This window comes from Myotis nattereri (genome assembly GCF_964212035.1).
Source record: "Myotis nattereri genome assembly, chromosome: 9".
Taxonomy (NCBI): domain Eukaryota; kingdom Metazoa; phylum Chordata; class Mammalia; order Chiroptera; family Vespertilionidae; genus Myotis; species Myotis nattereri.
The window spans coordinates 52581378-52602359 of record NC_138084.1 but is presented as its reverse complement, the minus strand read 5'-3'; the positions used below and the strand labels follow the sequence as shown (position 1 = coordinate 52602359).

Here is a 20982-nt window from a genome sequence, read left to right as displayed (position 1 = left end):
CAAGGGGGTGAAGCATGGGTGAGACTGGAGAAAGCACAGAGGCAAGTCACACAGGCCATAGTCCAGGACCAGGCAGTCCAGTTTGAAGATGTTGTCTATGCGGATAAAGGTCCTCAGAGATTTTATTGACATTTGTTATGCAGAGTGGGGCCTGACTGCATTCACACATCTGAGGAAGTCCCTCTGGCCACTGTGTGAGAGTGAAGTGGAGTAAGGGTGGAGGCCAGAGACCAGCTGGGAAGCTGTTTCACCACTGCTGAGGAGACGTGATGGTAGCTTCGACAAGGGAGGTTGTCATAGTGGTGGATTGAGAGAAATCGACCACTGTGAAAGGTATTTACACACACAAGCATGCAAATACTGTGGAGTGTAACTGAATATGCCAGGGGCGTCTGGAAAGCTTCCGGGGAGTGACATTAGTCTAATGTTGAAGGACAAGGACACATTTCTTGTAGCAGTGGAGCTCATTATTTAGATTCAATAGCTAAAATTTGTAAATTATAAATGATTATTACCTTTTTATTAGTGTTCTCAGAATCTCTAAGAAATGTCACATAACTTATGTTCTTATTTCCCCAACAGTGTTACTGTGTTAGAATATAATACATCTGCATTTCCTGAAAACCATTTTACAATTCACCCTTACATTAATTCAGATTAATCCTCTCTCCTCAACACCCACCAAAATCCAAGCATATTAGCAAGAATTTTGGACATTTTAAAACTATTTTTGTTTACTTTCTATTAAATTCTATGTCCAGGTGAAATCTCTGTAGCAATTAAGCATGTATCCTTCCTCAGTGTTAATTCCTTCTTGCTTTGCCTCCTAAGATTTATGATTAAATTGGTTTAAGGGTTTTGGAAATAAATTTAGAGCCTGAAATACTTTAAATATGCTTGGTTCTCTCTTATTTTGAAAGGTAAATGTGATTAGATCTGGAGATTGCTTAGGCTGGAGGCTATTAGATGTACAAGAATATTAATTTGTTAGCATTTATGACATCTCTAGGATTTGCAGGGCCAGGAATAGACTATCTACAATTTTGAAATCAAGATAAATTTTATCTAATACTTTATATCATTTTGTGATTATCTAACACATTACTTATGGATGCTAAAGGGCTTCTGCTACCCAGTCATCCTTTAGAAAGCACTACTTAGCTCTTCTTTCGTAATTAATATTTTCATTTCCCATATGCAAAGAGAGCCTGAGGAAATTTTATCTGGCAAGAATATCTGCATAGTGTTTTAGTGCGGTACAATTTATTTAGTAAGTCATCATTGCTATTTAATTTTAAACAAATCAAGCCAGGATATTCATTTAAGCCTCTGCTTTAAAGCCAGTGGTTGCTCTATGGAGACAGTAACAGGTCAAAGAGAGGTCAAGAAGATACATCTCATCTAGGCATCGCCCTGTGCACCATCTGCCCATGTTAAATCACAATGATAAGTGGGATGTGTACTTGGGTACCACTAATTCTTGTTTGGCCAGAATTTCATGTCATCTCATGGTCATTACAATTGTCCAATTACAGTTGATCAAATTGAATTATCTTTAATTAGTAGGTCTGTTTCATAGTACAGTGGGTTAGTTGGACACATTTATTTGCTTAAGTGGTCTGTCTTCAGACTTAAAAAGCCAAACATCATTATTTGAAAAGGAAAAAAAATATATGATTGAAGAGGAAGACAGGAGGCTGGAATTATGTTATATATATTAAAGTAAAGAATAATTTCAGTATAGTATTGTAATGAGTTTAATGGAAGTTTGATATGGTCTTTAAGATCCTTCAAGGCAAGTAATATTAGTTACACAACATATTTATCAATATAGGAATGACATGTTAAGGTTATTAAAATAGGAATCCTGTTGTCCTTGTGTTGAGAAGAAATAGCTCATTAAAAATAACTCATTCAACCCTGGCTGATGGCTCAGTTGGTTGGAGCATTGCCCAGTCAGGGCACATGCCTAGTTTGCAGGTTTGATCCCCAGTTGGGGCACATATGGGAGGCAACCAATCAGCATTCCTCTCTCATATCAATGTTTGTTTTTTTCTCTTTTTCTTTTCCTCTCTCTTCAAAAATCAGATTTCCCCCACTGAGTATCACATAATGAACTCTTTGCCTCAATTTTACACTTTTCAAGCATTGATCTTGATTCCTTGATTTTCTTTCAGGAAGAAAGACCATTAATGCCACATATTTCTTCCCAATAGTTAAAGTCTTCTCCTTCTTATTCTTCTTCTTCCTTCTTCTCCTTCTCCTTCTCCTTCTCCTTCTCCTTCTCCTTCTCCTTCTCCTTCTTCTATCAAATTTCTTTAACACCTCAAAACCATCACTGAAGCTAACCTTAATGGAAGAGCTTACGATTTTGCATCATTGCTGAATTAAATATTGTTTTCAAAAAATGTTACTCAACTGCTTCATTCCTCTACTCTTCCTTCTATTTATACATCCACCAACCCTCCATATATCCATCCAAGAAATCCTATATAATAAAAGGATCATATGCAAATCGACTGAACAGTGGAACGACCAGTCACTATGATGCACACTGACCACAAGGGGGCAGATGCTCAACGCAGGAGCTGCCCCCTGGTGGTCAGTGCACTCCCACAGGGGGAGCGCTGCTCAGCCAGAAGCCCGTCTCACAGCTGGCAAGTGCAGCAGTAGTGGCGGGAGCCTCTCCCACCTCCACGGCAGTGCTAAGGATGTCCAACTGCCCGTGGGGAGCAGGACTAAGCTGTCAGCCAGACACCCCCCAAGAGAGCGCAGGCTGGGCCGAGGGACCACCACCTGAGTGCACGAATGTCGTGCACCAGGCCTCTAGTGTATTTAAAAGGCTGCTATGTGCTGGGCAGTCATGCACTAGGTGCTTTGAAAAAATTACCAGTAATGGACCAGGGCCTGCCTTTTGAACTTATTCATATGAGTTATAATTATTTAGCAAAGATGGTTTGGATGCCTACTGTGCCAGGCAAGGTACTAATGTCCACCTCTTGTGGAAAAATTGGAAAAGGATACTTTTTATGGAGATACATGGAAAGAGAAGATCCTGCCTCATTCCTTCAGCATTTTTATATATTTATCAATGATTTATCTAGCGAATCCCAGGATCGAAATGTAGAATATGTTATAATCCTGGCCTTTGAAATAATAACCTTGACCCCTTAGTCAGAAATGAGGTCTACACCACCCTAGCCGCTGGTCAATCCACTGAGAAGTTAGATCTAATAGTACCTGATGGTCTGTAGATAAAATTATTATATCATGGGGTTATATCATCATTTTTTGGTGCTGCATGGATGGCTCCTTGCTTCCCAATCAAACCAAAATTATTTCCTTAGGATATGTGATAAGCATTTATGTGACAGATGGAGAAAGTTTCAAAAAGAATACAAACTCTAAGCACCTTTTCCTCTATTGAAAATACTATGGGTGGCTTCTGTGAATCATGCTAAAATTTTTAAACAATCATGTCCTCTCTGGAAGGCAATTGCTTTAAATTGGATAGATTTCACTTATTTTTCAGTGCAAGAATTTGAAAATTCTGTCTTTGGAAACCAAAATACTGGATGGCAGAGTTAGATGTGTCTTTTACTTTAAAATGCAGCCCCTTTCTGTGGTGAATGTATTTGTTGTGGTAAAGTATTTGAAAGGAAATCCTCAGAATAATTTTGGGTAAGGAAAAACACTGTGTTAAAATAAGCCAACCCCTCAGTTTTGAACTTTTGAAAATTGCTTTTTTTTTGAATCAGAAGGAATTAATAATTGTTCATAGCATAAAGAATATTTGCTTAGATGGCAGTGTGTAATCATGATCTAAAACACATTAAACTTGCAACTTTTAAAGGACTCCAGTAGCATGCTGTGACCTCAGCAATTTTTCTAAATGAATTGAGCTTCTTTAGAGTTAATACTGCTGCTCTTATTTAGTTGCCTCATGATCTGGTCTGTCTTGGCAAATCTCTCTCTTGATAATTGATTCCTGTAAATGTTGGAAATTCCTTGACAGGTTAACTTTCCCATCACTTTAAATGGCTTGTGCTATGTTGTTTCAGCCTAGATGCCTTCTTTCCGGAAAGAAGGGTCCTGCTAGCCTGATAAGAAGCTGTCTTTCCTGAGGTCTGTATTTTGCGTGGGGATCAGCCAGGACAGGGAAAAGCCAGAATGCCAAATTGCAGCGAGTATTCTTTACTGTGGGGCTCCATCCAAAAAGGGCTTGTAATGCAGTGTACAGTCTTGTAGCCCAGCTGTGTGGAGCATTGATTGCTTCTGCCTAGAGCAGGGATACTGTCAAGTTGCTCTGTGAGTTGAGTCATCTATTGACAAAGAGCTACCAGCCCGCAGATAATGCTGTGCGGAGCTGCTCTCGCTGCTCCCACGGCTCCCAGGATGCACTGCTTATAGCAGCTGTCAAAGCTACTGAGGGATCCACGCGAGGGGGGAAAAAAAGAGACTTTTACAACTGCCTGGAAGCAAGGGGTGTCAAGGAGGAAACATTCCTGGGCAGAGCTGACCAAAGGAAAGAGTAGACATCAGGGCACTATGAATGCATACCTCACCAAGCAACACAGCTGCAGCCGGGGGTCCGATGGGATGGATGCCGGCAGGAGTGCCCCCACAGTGCTCAGGGATGCCCACTGCGCTTGTGGCTGGCAGAGGAGCCCTCAGGGGCTCGGGTACAATTCTCAGACCATGCCTTCTTCAGGACCTGGGGGTCCAGCTTCAAACAGGACCAAGCTGGTCACCTTGTGGGACAGTGTGCGGAAAAGTCCCCACAGGACGAGCACCAAGGGCAAAGGGACTTGTGGGGAGCACTGTGCCTGCCCACATGGCTGGTTCAGCCCAGCACAGGTGAGCCTTTTCCTTATGACTTTCCCCTGGGCGCCGGGAGAAACTGCGAGCAGGTTGTGTAAGGTTAGGATGGTTTGGAAACTTTGCTGAGTGAGTCCTCCTTGCTGACTGGGGATGCCTGTTTGGAAAATGGTAGGCCAAGAAAAACCTCTCATTTTCACAGGTTTTGGGGGCTCACACCTCAGGATGGCTTGGGCAAGTCCAGGGATGCTGTGCTCAGTTTCTTTTAGTGACTTTTCCCCAAGTTCAACTTTTCTAATCTTCAGATGATTTCACTATTTTGCAGCATAGTCTTTTAACTGCACTTTTACTTCTAGTCATTGTTAACTTTTCTATTCTGCTAGCCCAGGGTTTTTTTGTTTTGTTTGTTTGTTTGTTTGTTTTAAGGAAGAGAAAAAATAACTTTAATCAGATATTTTCCAGCTCTTTAAAGTTAAAAGTAGATTAATTCAATTTTGGAAAGTGGTGATTTGAACTATACTATTCTAATTTTATTCTTATAATGCTGTGTACCTCTTTAGTAATAGAGAAAAAATTTTGTTTATCCTAAATAATTTATTTTACAAGCACAAGGAATAATTGGAAGCAAGCTATGGGATGATTATGCTCAAAATAAAAAAAAATGAAATATTTCATTTATTCATAGAGAAGCAATAGTTTATTTATATTAAACACTCTCTCTCCTAGAATACATTTCTGAAGCAAATATGCAGGTTCCCTTGATTTGATTCCTAGCTGATTCTTGCCCCAAACTACTAACATTTTACCAGAAATTAAATTGTTTTTTTTCCTGCTTCCATCCAGGGAGGGAAAACAACTTTCTGTAAATTCTGTAAAATAAAAATAAAATGCACCTGTAATCACTGTCATAAGTACAGAACAATGACTGTTCTTAAATATCCATTGAAAAGAGAAAAGCTGTGTTTGCAGAAAAAATCCTTTCTTGATTTTAATATGCTTTTAGTATAATTGAGAAGTGAATATTGATCATGAGTAAAACATTATGGTGTGAGAAGTGTAGAGAACATTCTAATTTTAATGTTAATTTTATAAAAAGTACTTCCAAGAATATAATTTATCACTAGATCTTAATGATATAGTTACATATACCTGGCCAAATATATGGCTTTTGTTGCATTAACATCATGCATCTTAGCATTCTGCTTTAAATCAATAACATATTGTCATTATAGTATTAAATTCAGTTTGAAATGGAGCTTGACATTTGACACTCAGTTAATTTTTAAAGTTAGCATCAATCCCAAACTGAATAAACAGTCCTGATGATTTTGAAGTATCTATATAGTCTTTCACAAATACATGTTTCAATGTCTTTAACCTATATCTCTGTATTGATTGCATTCTCAAGGTTCCCAGAGGCAAAGCACACAAACTCACATCTAGTTTGTTGTTTTTATAAAGAGACAGCAAACTTGCTTTAGAGTAAAAAAAACAAACCACACCAAACTTGCTTTATTGTTCTAATTTTTTATTCAATATGTAATAAAATTTTATTTCATAAATGATAATTTTCCAACATTTGAATTCTACCTTGTAATAACCATTCTCTAGAACTCTTGGTACATATTTCATCAACCAAGGGAAACCTTTTTCTTCCTTGGTGTTTCACAAACTCAGCCTCCTACTTGCCTTACATTTATAGCTATTGAATGCTTTAAAGAATTGAAATAGAGTCTCTGCACTAATAATTAAAGATCCAGTGACATATGGGAAGGCAGTAAATTGAAGCAACAACCATCTCTCATTATTCTTTTGCACACATATCTCTATACCTTTTCTCCTTTATTCGCATGTACTTTATTATTGGCTAGGAAGAACAGTGATCCTTTAATATTGGAGCTATAATACTATATCTTTTAGGCTCTTCAATGTTGTGACATTCTCACCTGATCCTTTCACTCTTGCCATCTCAGTCCCTAGGGTGCTAAGCTAGAGTGATTAATTTATCTCTTTGTCCCACTCCTGTAACTTTCAAATATATTATGTTGAATAGTTTCTAATTTGTCTATATATACATATGTGCACAGATTTTAACATATGCATTAAATATCTCTATAATACCTAACTACTTGCATTCCATATATTAACATTTTATATATATATAAGTATGTATACACACACACATATATACATATGCATGCATGTATATACACACATATAAGAAATAAAGTGCTATATTATTTTTATCTAGAATATACTAGTTTGTTTTTATAAAGAATGTTTATTCTCTCTGTGTAAATATATTTCATTTATTTCTGATAGGTACTCAAAAATGCTGATATATTTACATAAGTATATATGTTGATATTCATTTACATATGCATCTATAGAATAGATCTAATATTTAAAATATACAGACCAGTGTATGTACTATATGCTCATGTATAACTATCACAAAAACAAGAGCATATAAGTTTTTATGAATAGGTCCATTAAAGTAGTCTGTTTTTATAATTTTGTTATACTATTTCTACCCCTTAAATTAACTGGAGATATTGTGTGAAATATTTTAAGACAAAGGGTGGAGCTGATGCTAAACATTAGAATCCTTGGAGGAGCAGGGAGGAGAGTGCATGTTTTAGAATAGCCTAGGTAGCTGCATGGGGTACAGAACGTGCCTGAGGGCTGGTGAGCATCTGGGAGCTAGGATCCTGCCCTCGGAGATATTTGCTGTATTACGTGGAAATCGGCAGTGTGATTTCCGACTGGTATAATAGAGGGCCATGGTAATGACTGGAGTTCCTCCCAAGGCTCTTTGCCAAACTCCTGTTATTTGGGGGGCTGTGTGCTAAGGACTCTGTCATTATGCTCTTTCTCAGCAGGACTAAAAAACAGCTCCATCCCTGCTCAAATCAGTTTTCATTCCATTTGGGTCTGTAGAATTAATATAACCATAATGATAGGTAAGAAAATGGAAAATTATAGTCTAGAAATGAATTCTAGAATGCACATCTCAGATAATAGTGTTGGCCTTGGGAGGAAAAACATGTCCGTCATTGCTTATGTGGCATTTCTCCCCAATGCAGACTGATCTGAGGAGGCAGCCCAGAAGAGTGACTTGGAGACTAGAGGTCTATGCATTTGCTCTTTATTCATATTTAATTAATTCATTCCAAATTTGTTTATTCAACGATCATTTCTTGGGTGCCTACTCTGTGCCACTGTGTCAGGCCCTGTGGATAGAATAGTAAACAAAGTAGATACTATCATACCAGTGTGGAGCTTATAGCCTTTAATGGCATATAATATTTAGCAAATATATCATTATATACACAGAATCATACTATCAGAAATTACAATTTGGAAGTGAAGTAAAGTTCCACAGAGTCCTGCCAATTTCATAGTAAATGTATATTTGGACACATATTAGGACACAGGGAATGAGAGAGATACTTTTCTTTTTCTTTTTTAAAGTTACCACATCTCTTTAGGCCTGCATTTTCTGTTTTTTTAAAAGGAGGATAAAAATAATACCTAACTCACATGATTGTGGTGAGGGATGATTAACATCATACATGTGAAGCACTTTAGCACAGTGCTTATAAATAATGCAGACCCAATAAATATTTGTGGAATAAAAAAGGAGCCTGCCAAATATTGAAAATGATTAAGCTATTCCTTAATTCATTCTACCTAATTTTCTGGGATGAGAAGAGAGGTGAGTCTGTGAAGGCTTCCTAGAGGTAGTGATACATGGGCTGAATTGAATTGAATCTTAAAAAAAAAAAAATTGTACTGATCATCAAGTGGGCAAAGAGAAATATGCTTTGGGAATAAAAATAACAAAAACAAACACACGTAGCACCCTGTTGCCTGTGTGGAATGCTCCTGGTTGTCTGTGCACATGGAGGGGTGAACGGGGATTGGTCACAGCAGGCCTGGTGGGCCTTGATGAGGACTCCATTGAGACAGCTGCAGGGAGTGCCCACAGGATTCAGGTGCCTGCTCTGCCACTGTCTATGTGTTTGGCTTCATGGTGGTTAAAACCTTCTGGGCCTCATGTGCTCTGCTTCTAAGAAAACTGGTTTTCTCTAAATGAATTTCCCTATCTCCACCAATACTAATATTCGGTGACTGTCAACGGACACCCATTAATTAATGGGAAGCACTTTAGAAAGGATGTAAGCTTTAGTGCTAGATAATCCTAAATTTGAACTTGCAGCTCTATATGACCTCACTTGCTTAACTTCTTTAAGGCCCATTTGTGGCCTCTCTAAAACTTAGGGTGCTAAAATCATATTGTAGAAAAATATAATACAAATTGAGAATACCTAGAGTCCAGCATGATACATAGAACACAGACATTTTTCAATTAAAAAAGGTAGCTATGATTACTAGTAATAGGTAAATTATCCATAAAGTTCATAATAATAATTATTATTAATTATTATTATTGTCTTTTATTTGAACTTCTAGTTTGTCCCCTGAATTTATTGATGTCTTCCTTATAATGATGAAGGTTAGGCTATGCAACTGTCCAGAAACATTTGGCACAGGACCACATGATGATGGGGTGACATTTTGTCCTTCAGGGTTCTAAGAGATTTACACTAAAACAAAATCATGTAAGATAGAATTGTACTAATGAAGTTGCATTCCGATAAACTTGTATTCAGAGGGAGGTGATGCTAGATTTTCTCAGTAAAATTCTACTAGAACAATTGCATTTGAAGTATTTAGCCAAAATCTGTAAATCTCCCCTAACGGTATCTTTGAAGCTCCTCCAGAAACAGCAGTTTGCAGCAACACTTGAGTGCAAAGGACTTTTTTTGTCCAAGAAGTAGGGATGCCTTAGGTTGAAATTTCAGGCTCAGCTTATGCCCAGCCAAAAAGATCTGACAGCTTGTTTTACCTCTGTGGCTGCTTGTACTGATTCCTTCTATGAAGAGAGCCCCTTACCAAGAAAGAATAATAAGATTTTTTAGTGTCTGGAAGACATCAGCAGCCCCTAGGCAAAGGAAACAAAAAAGAATTAGAGGTATTGCAGAAGGTATTAAAGCATTCCATGGGCAGCCCTGAAGCCACTTGGTCGACACTCCTGGCAGCCCTGCTTCTTGATGCTGACATCAGCAGAGCATTCTTTCCAGGGTAGGATGAAGAGAAACAAAATACAGACGGTGGAAAAGAAAAGAGCAGAGATGATAATATTTATTGAAGACTCACAATATCCGCAATGTGTGAAGTACGGTGCTAGGGGATTTCTGTTAGTCATTTCTTTGAATGCTCCCAACAACAATAAAAGAGTGGTATTGTAATCCCCATTTTACAGATAATGTAAACTGATGTTAACAGTAAATTGCTCTTGATGGCATAGCTGATAAGGGCAGAATTAGTTTCAACTGTAGGTCTATCCGACCCCCTTAAGCTTTCTACCATATCTTATAGAAAGGCCTGTTTGAGGTACTCTCAGAGGCAGAATATTGAGTTTGCCTACATGTTTGGGGAGGACTGTCACCCCCAGCCAAATCTTAGATTTCCCCATTCTACTTCATTTTCTGGTCTCAGGAGCCCTGAGGGAGTAGGCACCTAAAGAACTCTTTCCTCTCTGATCAAGGTTAAAAACTGTGCTGATTTGAATGAGTCGCAGTTGATCACCAGACACCAGAATAAGTACTTGAATCTAGAAAGGTCTCCTAATCGATGTTTATTTATAAATTGGATCCAATCTTGCAAATTTTTTGTGGTAAATTTTATTAAATGTATTGATTAATAAAATTATGTAGGTTTCAAGCGTAAAATTCTATAATACATTATCTGTATATTACATTGTCTTTTTACTACCCAAACTCAATTTTTTCATATTTTGCAAAATTTATGGTGAGGATTAGGAACTATGTGCTATAAACTTAATAAGTGCTATAACTTTGAACTCTGTGGCTGCTTCTACTGATTCCTTCTATAAAGGGAGTCCCTTACCAAGAAAGAATAATAAGATTTTTTAGTCTTTGGAAAATATCAGCTGCCCCCATGCAAGGGAAATAGAAAAGAATTAGAGGTATTACAGAAGGAATTAAATTACTATAAACTTAATAAATTTATAGCAAATGGTTCATTTTCTGTCTTTTAATCACAGAGCATCATCTGGCATTACTGAATGTTTGTGAATTATACACACGTATCCTACCTACCTGTGTATCTATCGTGCCAAGAATCAAATATCTCTCTTTAATACCACCATCTCCATTGTCTCTCCTCTTCCTTTTTCTGGTAGTTTCATCTGTTGCCAATGCAGCCTTGCCTGCTTTTATTCTCCTCTATTCTCTACTCTGTCCCATCCTTTTAATTTCCTAAAGGCCTAGAATGTTTATAATTATGTGAGAACTGTATGGAAATTTAGAGCTTATATAGTATATTTTCCAAAGTAGAACCTGAAGCCTAGAAAAGTTAAGACTTGCTCAAGGTCATTCAATTTGTGACAGAATTTATCAAAGTCTTTGAACTCAGATTTGAGTTTTATTTTTACTGTTTCAGGCTACACTACTTCTCTTAGCCCTTATGTGCCCCTCTTCATGAAGCATAATTACTGACAGAAAATTATTAAGCATGTAATTTGTTGATAATGTGGTCTTGGGCATTATACAAAAAATTACATAAACCTAATTTCTACTATCTCATAATTCAGACCAACAGTCCCCAAGGGCATAAGGAGAGAGAAGAGTCACTAAAAATTATTTTAGGAATGCATGGGCATAAGTATTGGGAGGTTATGCTGGTGTTTAGGAGAAGGGGGACATATATTGTAATGTGCAGTATATAATGTGCAACAAAGAATTGTCCCATGTACTTCACAATTGTTAAAATTCCACTGGATGTTTATGAAGATGTTTTTAAGTTTATTATTTTCCAAGCGTTCAAAGTCAAATTTGGTGTTACAAACGATTATTAAATCATTTCAGAAAATTGTTTGTAACAATTGTAAAATTCCTAACAGAACTAAGTATAATGATTCCTTGATGTGCATAGGAGTTACATTCTTATAATATTTAATGATTATTAAATCATTTCAGAAAATTATTAAATATTATAAGAATGTAACTCCTATGCACATCAAGGAATCATTATACTTAGTTCTGTTAGGAATTTTATCAAGAGTTGATTCCCATTTTGGAAAATCCCATCCTTAGAGCAATGCTGTTGCTCTTGGTATTGTGTCACTGACACACTTTTCTGTATCAGTCTACATTTGTGTGTCACCTGCAAAAAATATATAATTGAAGAGACTTGGGGATCCTTTGAATAGACCTAGACCCAAAGATTTTGAATTGGTAGAAACACAAAAATCTCACCAAATTTCACTAATAAGATTGTTTTTAAAATAATTCATTTGATTGCCATACCACATATTAATTTAAACAAATATTTTGTTGCACAATAAGAAATCTATTTTGTGAAAATTATTTGAAATTATTTATTTTAGAGTTTTCTGTTGTTTTCAATATTACTCTGATATCATCTCAAATGTCATCTATCCTCAATTTCCCTATAAGCTCTTAGGCTGCTAGGATTTTGTTGTTGTTGTTGTTGTTTTTATATCAATTTCCCATTATATGTATATATATATATACTAGAGGCCTGGTGCACAAAAATTTGTGCACTCGGGGGTGCGGTCCTTCAGCCCGGCCTGTGACCATTTGCAGTCCAGGACCCCTTGGGGGATGTCCACCTGTCGACTTAGGCCCACTCCACGGGGGATCAGGCATAAGCTTGCAGTCAGACATCCTTCTGGCAGCCAGGGAGCCCTCAGGGGATGTTTGTCTAAAGGTTTAGGCCCCCAAGGGAGCTGTGATGAGGAAGCTGGGGTGACAGAGGAGCCACGCTGCCCAGCCCTGCCGCCTTGGGTTGGGTTGCACACGGGACTCCCCGGCGGGCCAGCCTATTGCTGCTGCTCCGCCCGGCTGCCCCGGGTCTGGTCGCACATGGGACACCCGCTGCCCCGGGTCGCAGATAGCAGGCCTGGATGGTGGCAGGGCAGGCGGGATGGTGCTGTCCCGCCCTGCCTTCATTATGCAAATTAGTCGCCATATTGCATATTGCACTGATTAGCCAATGGGAGGCATAGCGAAGTATGGTCAATTACCATGTTTGTCTACTATTAGATAGGATATATATATATATATATATATATATATATATTTATTTTTAAAATATTTTAATAGTTGAAGAAAATTAAAAGAATAATACTTCATGACACTTGAAAATTATATGAAATTTCAAATACTAGTATACTATCTATCAATAAAATTTTATTCAAACTCATCCATGCTTACTTTTTTACATATTGTGCTGCAATAGTTACTTTTGAGCTGCAATGGCCAAGTTGAGTAGTTGCCATACAAACTGTAGGGCCAGAAAGTCCTAAAATATTTACTGTCTGGCCCTTTATAGAAAAAGTTTGCCAACCTCTGCGCTAGATTATCAGCTTCCCTTTTTCCTTCTGATGGAATATCCCATTCTGCCTAATAAATCCTATTTATTTTTTAAAGACCTAGTTCAAGCATATGCTCCTCTTTAATCCTTTCTGGTCCATTTTAGCTCACAAAACTTCTACTTAACATGGTGTCCTGCACAATTAGCATATTACCTTGCATTGTGGTTATTTGTTTCCTCCTCCGTTTCCTGATTAGAGAGTAAGATTACTCATATGCTCATCATAGAACTTAACTCACAGTAGCCATCTGTTCAGTCACCTCTTTGTGACATTTCCTGGAGTATTATTATTAAACTAGGGGCCTGGTGCACGAAATTCGTGCACTGGGTGTGTGTGTGGGGGGGGGGAGAGTGTCCCTCAGCCCAGCGTGCCCCCTCTCACATACTGGGAGCCCTCAGGCGTTGACCCCCATCACCCTCTGATCGCCTGATCGGCCCCTTGCCCAGGCCTGACGCCTCCACCAGAGGTGTCAGGCTTGGACAGGGGACCCCCATCTCCCCCCAATCACTGGCTCTGGCCCCCGCCCAGGCCTGAGGCCTCTGGCCCAGGAATCATGCCTGGGCAGGGGACCCCCATCTCCCTCTGATCGCTTGCTCCACACCCCGCCCAAGCCTGACGCCTCTGACCCAGGCTTCAGGCCTGGGCAAGGGGACCATCATATCCCCCCAATCCCCGGCTCTGCCCCCCACCCAGGCCTGATGCCTCAGCCAGAGGAGTTGACCCTCATCACCCTCCAATCACCAATCACCGGATCGGCCCCTTGCCCAGGCCTGAGGCCTCTGGCAGAGGTGTCAGGCCTGGGCAGGGGACCCCCAGCTTCCCGCAGTTGCAGGCTCCGCCCCTGCCCAGGCCTAACGCCTCTGGCCTAGGCGTCCGGCCCAGGCAGTGGGGACCTGCAGTGGCAGCGGGGGGCGCCGCGATCGTGGGCTTCGCTTTAGGCCCAGGCATGGGACCCCTAGCTCCTGGGACTGCCAGCTTCGACCGTGCCCAGCTCCCATCGCTGGCTCCACCCCTACTTCCTGCTATCACTGGCCAGGGCGGCAAAGGCACCTGATTCTCCGATCATGGCTGGGGGGCAGGGCAAAGGCGGCCCCAGGGCCGCCTTTGCCCTGCCCCCCAGCTCTTAGCTCCCCCCTGGGTTTCTGATCACTGTCAGTGGCAGGGGGCTTCTTCCTGCTTTCCCTTTCGCCTCCCTGCATTGTGCCTACATATGCAAATTAGCCGCCATCTTGTTGGCAGTTAACTGCCAATCTTAGTTGGCAGTTAACTGCCAATCTTAGTTGGCAGTTAATTTGCATATAGCCAATTACCATTTTTCTCTTTTATTAGTGTAGATTATATATATGGACCCAGAATTGTCAGCAGCATCTGTGGCTGTGGAGTGGAAAGGTTGCATCTGCTTTATTTTTGTCTATCTGCTTCGCTAACTAAATTTCATGAGAGTGTGACCTATGTATTTACCATTATTTCCCAGAACCAGGCATGTAGCATAGGTCAATAAGTTGCTCTTAACTTCTGAATGAATGTTAGCATAAGTTCTTGTATATAAAGGTACTTAATCAGATTTGGATTTAATTTTATAATTATTATTACTACTAATTACGCAAGTGCATTAAAATCAGAAGGGAAATCTATCCTTACCGTAGCCTGATTTAATAACAAACAGATTATAAGAACAATTTAACATAGATTTATCATTTTATTTATTTCTCTTCTATTTAGTTTCACTCAGATTCTTATTCTTTTCTATGGTGCTGTTAAAATGTTGGAATCACTGTTCACAAATTGGTTCTACATTCAAATGGGTCATGATGTTCAATGATGAGAGGAATAGTACTGAACTTTGAGAGGACATCAAGAAAAAAATCTGATTCTACACTTTCTTTGTCTAATTTAGGAGTCCCTTGTTCTCTAGAAGGTTGAAATAATGTCCTGAAATATTATTTTATAATTAGTTTCTGTACAACCTATTGTAGAATGCATGACCTTTCTTTTCCATCATTTTTGCTATTAAATATAAGTGCTCAGAGTACAGTAGCTGGCACGCCACCATATTAAAAAATCCAAAATTGAACACATTTGTACTTTATTTTGAAAGGCTGTGCTAGTTAATGGTCAACATTGATTGTTATAGTTTTTTAGTAAGTATTTTTTTCTTTAAAAATAAACTAAAGAGCCCTGGCAGGTGTGGTTCAGGTGGTTGCTCATTGTCCAGTAAACCAAAAGGTACTGGTAGGATTCCCATTGAGGGAACATGCCCAGGTTGTAGGCTTGATTCCTGTTGGGGAACATGCAGGAGGAAGCTGATCAGTGTACTCATGCGTCAATGTTTCTCTCCCTTCCTCTCTCTCTCAAAATCAATAAACTATTCTTTTAAAAAAAAGAAGTTTCCTTGAACTTACATGCATATATGCATAAACCATGGGCACAGACAATAGTGTGGTAAGCCTGGGAATGGGGTGAGGTAGAGGGAGTCAAAGTGGGGAAAGATGGGGGACATATGTAATACTTTGAACAATAAAGATAATTTTTTTTAAAAAAAAAGAGTGGGAAGGAGACTTCTCATTTTAAAAAAATAAACAAAAAAGGATTCATAGACACAGACAAGAAAAGGATGGTTGTCAGAGGGAAGAGGGGTGGGGGGAAGTAGAAGAAGGTAAATGGGGGATAGATGGTGATGGAAGGAGACTTGACATATAATACAACTAGAGGCCCGGTGCACAAAATTTATGCACTGGGAGGGGGGATTCCCTCAGCCTGGCCTGCACCCTCTTGCAATCCAGAACCCCTCGGGGGATATCTGACTGCCAGTTTAAACTGGCGGTCGGACATCCCTCTCGCAATCCAGGACTCTGGCTCCTAACTGCTCGCTTGCCTGCCTGCCTGATCACCCCCTAACCACTCCACATGCCTGCTTCATCATCCCTAACCCCTCTGACTGCCTGCCTGATGGCCCCTAACTTCTCACCTGCCTACCTGATCACCCCTAACTGCCTCTGCCTGCCTGATTGCCCCTAACCACTCTGCCTGCCTGCCTGATCAACCCTAACCGCCTCTTCCCTGGCCCCCACTGTGGCAGCTTTGTCCAGAAGGATGTCCGGAATGATGTCCAGAAGGTCCTTAGGCTGTCCAGTCTAATTAGCATATTATGCTTTTATTATTATAGAAATACAGATGATGTATTGTACAATTGTATACCCTGAAACCTTCAAAATTTTTTTAACCAATGTCACCCCAATAAATTCAATAAAAAACTAAATTAAAAAATAAAATTATATAAATGAATCCTAGATGTATAGTACTTTTAAGAATAATTAGCAGATATATCTTCTGATAGACTGGGAAGATAATCTTACAAGGCACTTTTTAATTCTGTTTGTACATTGGTCATTCATTTCTTTGACCTATTTTATTTGTTCTCTTTCACACATATTATTGCACTTAATTGTGATATTTTAGTTTTTTATTTTATTTTTTAGAGTAGTTTTAGGTTCACAACAAAATTAAGTGAAAAATACTTGCGATATTTTCTAATTCTCTATTTTCAACTTTAAGGTTTTTTAAAATAAAAATAAAAACTAGGTAATTATAAATCATCTTAGTTTAAAGGTGAGCATTTATTCTATTTAAAATAATTTTATTATGTATTTTTAAGTATTTTTATTGACTTCAGAGAGGAAAAAGAGGAAGAGCAAGATAGAAATGTCAGTGATGAGAGAGAATCATTGATTGGCTGCCTTTAGCATGCTCTCCCTTGGGGATCTAACCTACAACCCGGGTATGGGCCCTGACCAGTAGTCAAACCACGACCTCTTAGTTCATAAGTTGACACTCAACCATGAGCCATGCAGACCGGGCTTATACATGTTTGATGTGGAAATAATACAAGTTTATGGTAAAAATATTATAAGCTAATCATATGTTTGAGAAATTCAGAACACCTAAAGCTAATCAGTTAATAATTTGATATCTTTTTACTTTTTAAAATTGTCTCTGAATATGTATCCTCAGAGAAATATATTATTTTTGGAATAATGCATGTTCACTGATGTATCCAAATATGAAGTATTGTTTATATGTCCGTTATAAGTTAAAAAATATAAAACTGTATTGCTTTTTAAAAGTAACATCATATTATGAACATTTTCCTAAGTTAGTAAAATATTTTCTTTGTTGATAGAATTTTCAACAACTGCAAAATATTCTCATTTCTACCAAAATTCTTATCGTTGGATATTTAGGTTATCTTATTTTATTATTATTAATGTAAAAAACATTGAACCTAAGCATTGGTGTACATAAACTTTTGACCACATTTCTCATGAGGACATATTTTCAGAAAAGGATTCACTAAATCAAGAATAAGAATATTTTAAGCCTTATAATATTTATCTAGTCATTCAGTCAATCTTCATTCAATAATTAATTATTAAGTAGTTAGTTCCCACATGCCAAAACGCTGTGTAAATCAATGAGGATATAATGGAAAAAAAAAAAAAGATTGATTCCTTCTCTTTAGAGCTTAGAGTTCATTGCCAAATTTCTTCTAAGAATTTACAAATTTATAGTCCTCCCATTCCAGAAATTTATGAACATGTCTTTTCCCTATACTCATGATGTTTTTATCTTGTAAAAATTTTTCTAAATCTGGTAGGCTAAGAATTGCATGTCATTGCTATTTTAGTTTGTTAATGAGGATGAGTACTTCTCATGTGATTGTAATCTGTCATTTTTATCATAACTAGGACAATAATAATACCCAGTTGACAATTTAATACATGCTTAGTTTGTAGGTAGATGGAAAGAAGGAATTTGTATTACCTAGTTATACAAATAGGTAATTAGTTCCTATTTAAAAGTCCTGGTGAAAGAAATTTTCACCTATCCTATTTAGCAGGGTGGTTCCTAATTATCTTCATAAGTGATCTATGTGCCTGTCTCTCCTGTCACCGTAACTGTTTTGTGTCTGTTCTTTTGAAGAAAAAGAGCTGAATGCTCTTCTTTTTACACTGACATAGGTGAGCAAGATCAAATTGAGCGACAGATAAAATGGTAATTAGCATAACAGACAGAATTAGACAGGCCATCTGACTGTGTCAATAGAGAGTTTGCTGAGGAGTGCAGTATGGACATTAAATTGACAGAGAGGGAGCTTAAAGAGGAAAAGTGAGCTAACTGATCAAATGGGAAAGGGAATTATTCTGGAAATCTCCATGTTGTATAGTATGTTTATATAGATATAAGAATTTTATGAACTTTTTATGTAGATCTACCCAAGGTTGATTTTGTGTCCACATGTCTTAAAATGCATGCAGTCCTTCCCTAAAAGTCAAAACCATACTAGCTAGAGTGATTGCATGAAATTGTATCCCTTAAAAACACACTGTTATTACAGTGCCGATGCCAATGTTTAGAATTAAACATGTACATGCAACAACACTATGGACTCCTCTCATGAAGGCTGGGCATCCCCTGGCTGTTCTAAAAACAACTGTAGCCAATCTGTCACTAATGTGAGGATGGCTATTTTTTAATATGGAGAAAACATCATTTTCCAAGGAATTAATGGAAAAGTGACAGATTGGGAATTCTAAGTAAATTGAGGACAGAAACTCATCTGAGTTTATGAAAGAGCCCAGCACAATTGGGATTTTCTTGTAGGCTTATGAGTATTGTTTTCCCAATCACTGACTAAAAAAACCGATGAATAACAATTAATGTTATGATCCCCATTCCTTACCTTGGAGTTTACTCAGAGCTTTCAGACTATTTTTAATTACTTTTCCTCTTCCTTACCCTGCACTGCTATTAAACCTGTTTTATAATTCACTGTTTACCAGGCCAGAAAATCAGGAAGTCAGCAGCAGGACGATCACCTTTCTTACTCCCAGAGTCCTCACTCCTTAAATGATGACTAGTTGACAAAGGATTCTATCACAAAGTGCCTCAAATATTTTCCCTTTTTATGTTCCCCCTCTCAGTGCTTGAGTATAGATGTATATTATTATTCATATTAGCTATTTGCAATAACCAGTAACCTCCCAATCTAGGTGTTTTTGTTGCCAAACATATCTTCACCCTCAGTTCTGTTTGTAACGCTCACTCATAAATGAATTAACAACCCGAAATAACTTAAAGTAGTGCTTCACTTTAAGTGTAATTGACTTCTGGAGAAGGAAAGTATATCTGGAAATGTTAATGGGTGGTTTATGTTGGATTACACGTGTTAAGCAGTTGTTTATTTTTTATTATAAAAGTTTTCAAAACCCTTGGTGTTCTATATCTCCTGAGGGCAGGTCAAATATGTGGAACATCTCTTAGATGTGTGTGATGATGTAATCCCTTTTTCATGGATATATATTTACCAGTATCTCATGAAACACTATTTTCCAAGTACTCGTTTACAAAATTTGATTTCCTAGCAGAACATTTAAAGTTGTCTTAGATTTAGCTCCAACCTGCATTTCTAACCCCATCTCCAGCTACTTCTACTGTATTCTAGTCACACCCACCCATTCATTGTTTCTCTGAAGCCACCATGCAGTGTCCAACTAATCTTTTTAAAAAAATTACTAATTATTGATTTTAGAGAGCAATAGGAAGGGAGTGAGAGAAAAAGAAAAACATGGATTTGTTGTTCCACTTATTTATGCACTCATTGGTTGATTCTTGTATATTCCCTTACTGGGCATCTAACCCACAACCGTGACATATCAGGATGATGCTCTGACCAACTGGAGCTACCCAGCCAGGGCAATGGCAAGTCTTTTTTAAATGTCTTCCTCTCTTTATCATGACTCTCCATATCCCAGTGTTTGATTATCATTCAAGAATCATCTCAAACGTTATCTTTGTTAAGGCTTCCTTTCTCTGTGTTTTCACAGAATGTGGTACATGTACCTGCTTTTCATTTAGCATCGTGATGGCTTACCATGTTGGAAGCTTTGAACGAACACAAACCATGCTTTATTTATTTCTGTATCATTAGTGCTAGGACAGGGCCTGACATATTTTATGAATGATTGAAAAAATGGTATCTTTGAAAGTTGGTAGGGAGGTGACAGTATTGTGTTAGGCAAGGCATACTGAAGAAGTACTTCTTTTGATGATACCTTGATTTATTCCCTGGATTACTCATTTTGTTTTTGAAAACCAATTTTGGGTCAGTTGGTTGGGTGTCATCCATGCACCTAATGGTTGCTGGTTCGATTCCAGGTCAGGGCACATGCAGGAGGCAACTGACTGATGTTAAGCTCTCTTGTCAATGTTTTTTTCTCTCTCTTTCATGTCTCTCTCCTTCTCCTTTCCTTACTCTCTAAAAACCAATAATTATAATTTTAAAAAATTGTAGGGAAATAAAAAGAAAGAAAACCCAGATAACCTTTCTGATAAGTATCCAGAGGGAACTGGGACTAAGAAACTGACTCAGACTGGGGAAAAATATATGATATCAAATTATGTAAAAATCACTTATGTAACTGAAAACATATAATTGTCAGATGAATTAAAATGTACAATTCATAAAATTTATTTGTTTATTCAGTCACAAAGATTTATTGATCATCTATTATATAGAAATTTTAAAATATAGCAGTAGATACAAGCCTTTTTCTAGAAACTTGAAAATATAGCAGTAAATACAGCAGGTAATATTTTAAGCTTACATTCTGGTTGAG

The 20982-nt window shown here is 38.0% G+C and overlaps 1 protein-coding gene across 9 annotated transcripts in view; it reads left to right on the top strand.

Annotated features, from left to right (window-relative positions):
- Window positions 1–20982, top strand: part of DLG2 (discs large MAGUK scaffold protein 2) — a gene marked incomplete at its 5' end in the record, with an annotated part of 1947716 nt that overhangs the window by 1194584 nt on the left and 732150 nt on the right. For 4 of the 9 annotated variants that reach the window (XM_081100119.1, XM_081100114.1, XM_081100116.1 and 1 more), the window contains one exon: window positions 4481–4857. The exons of the other annotated variants lie outside the window; for them this stretch is intronic. In XM_081100119.1, the coding sequence (XP_080956245.1) occupies window positions 4549–4857 (309 nt within the window). Of the gene's footprint in view, window positions 1–4480; window positions 4858–20982 lie in introns of those variants that run through there. 9 annotated transcript variants of the gene reach the window in all.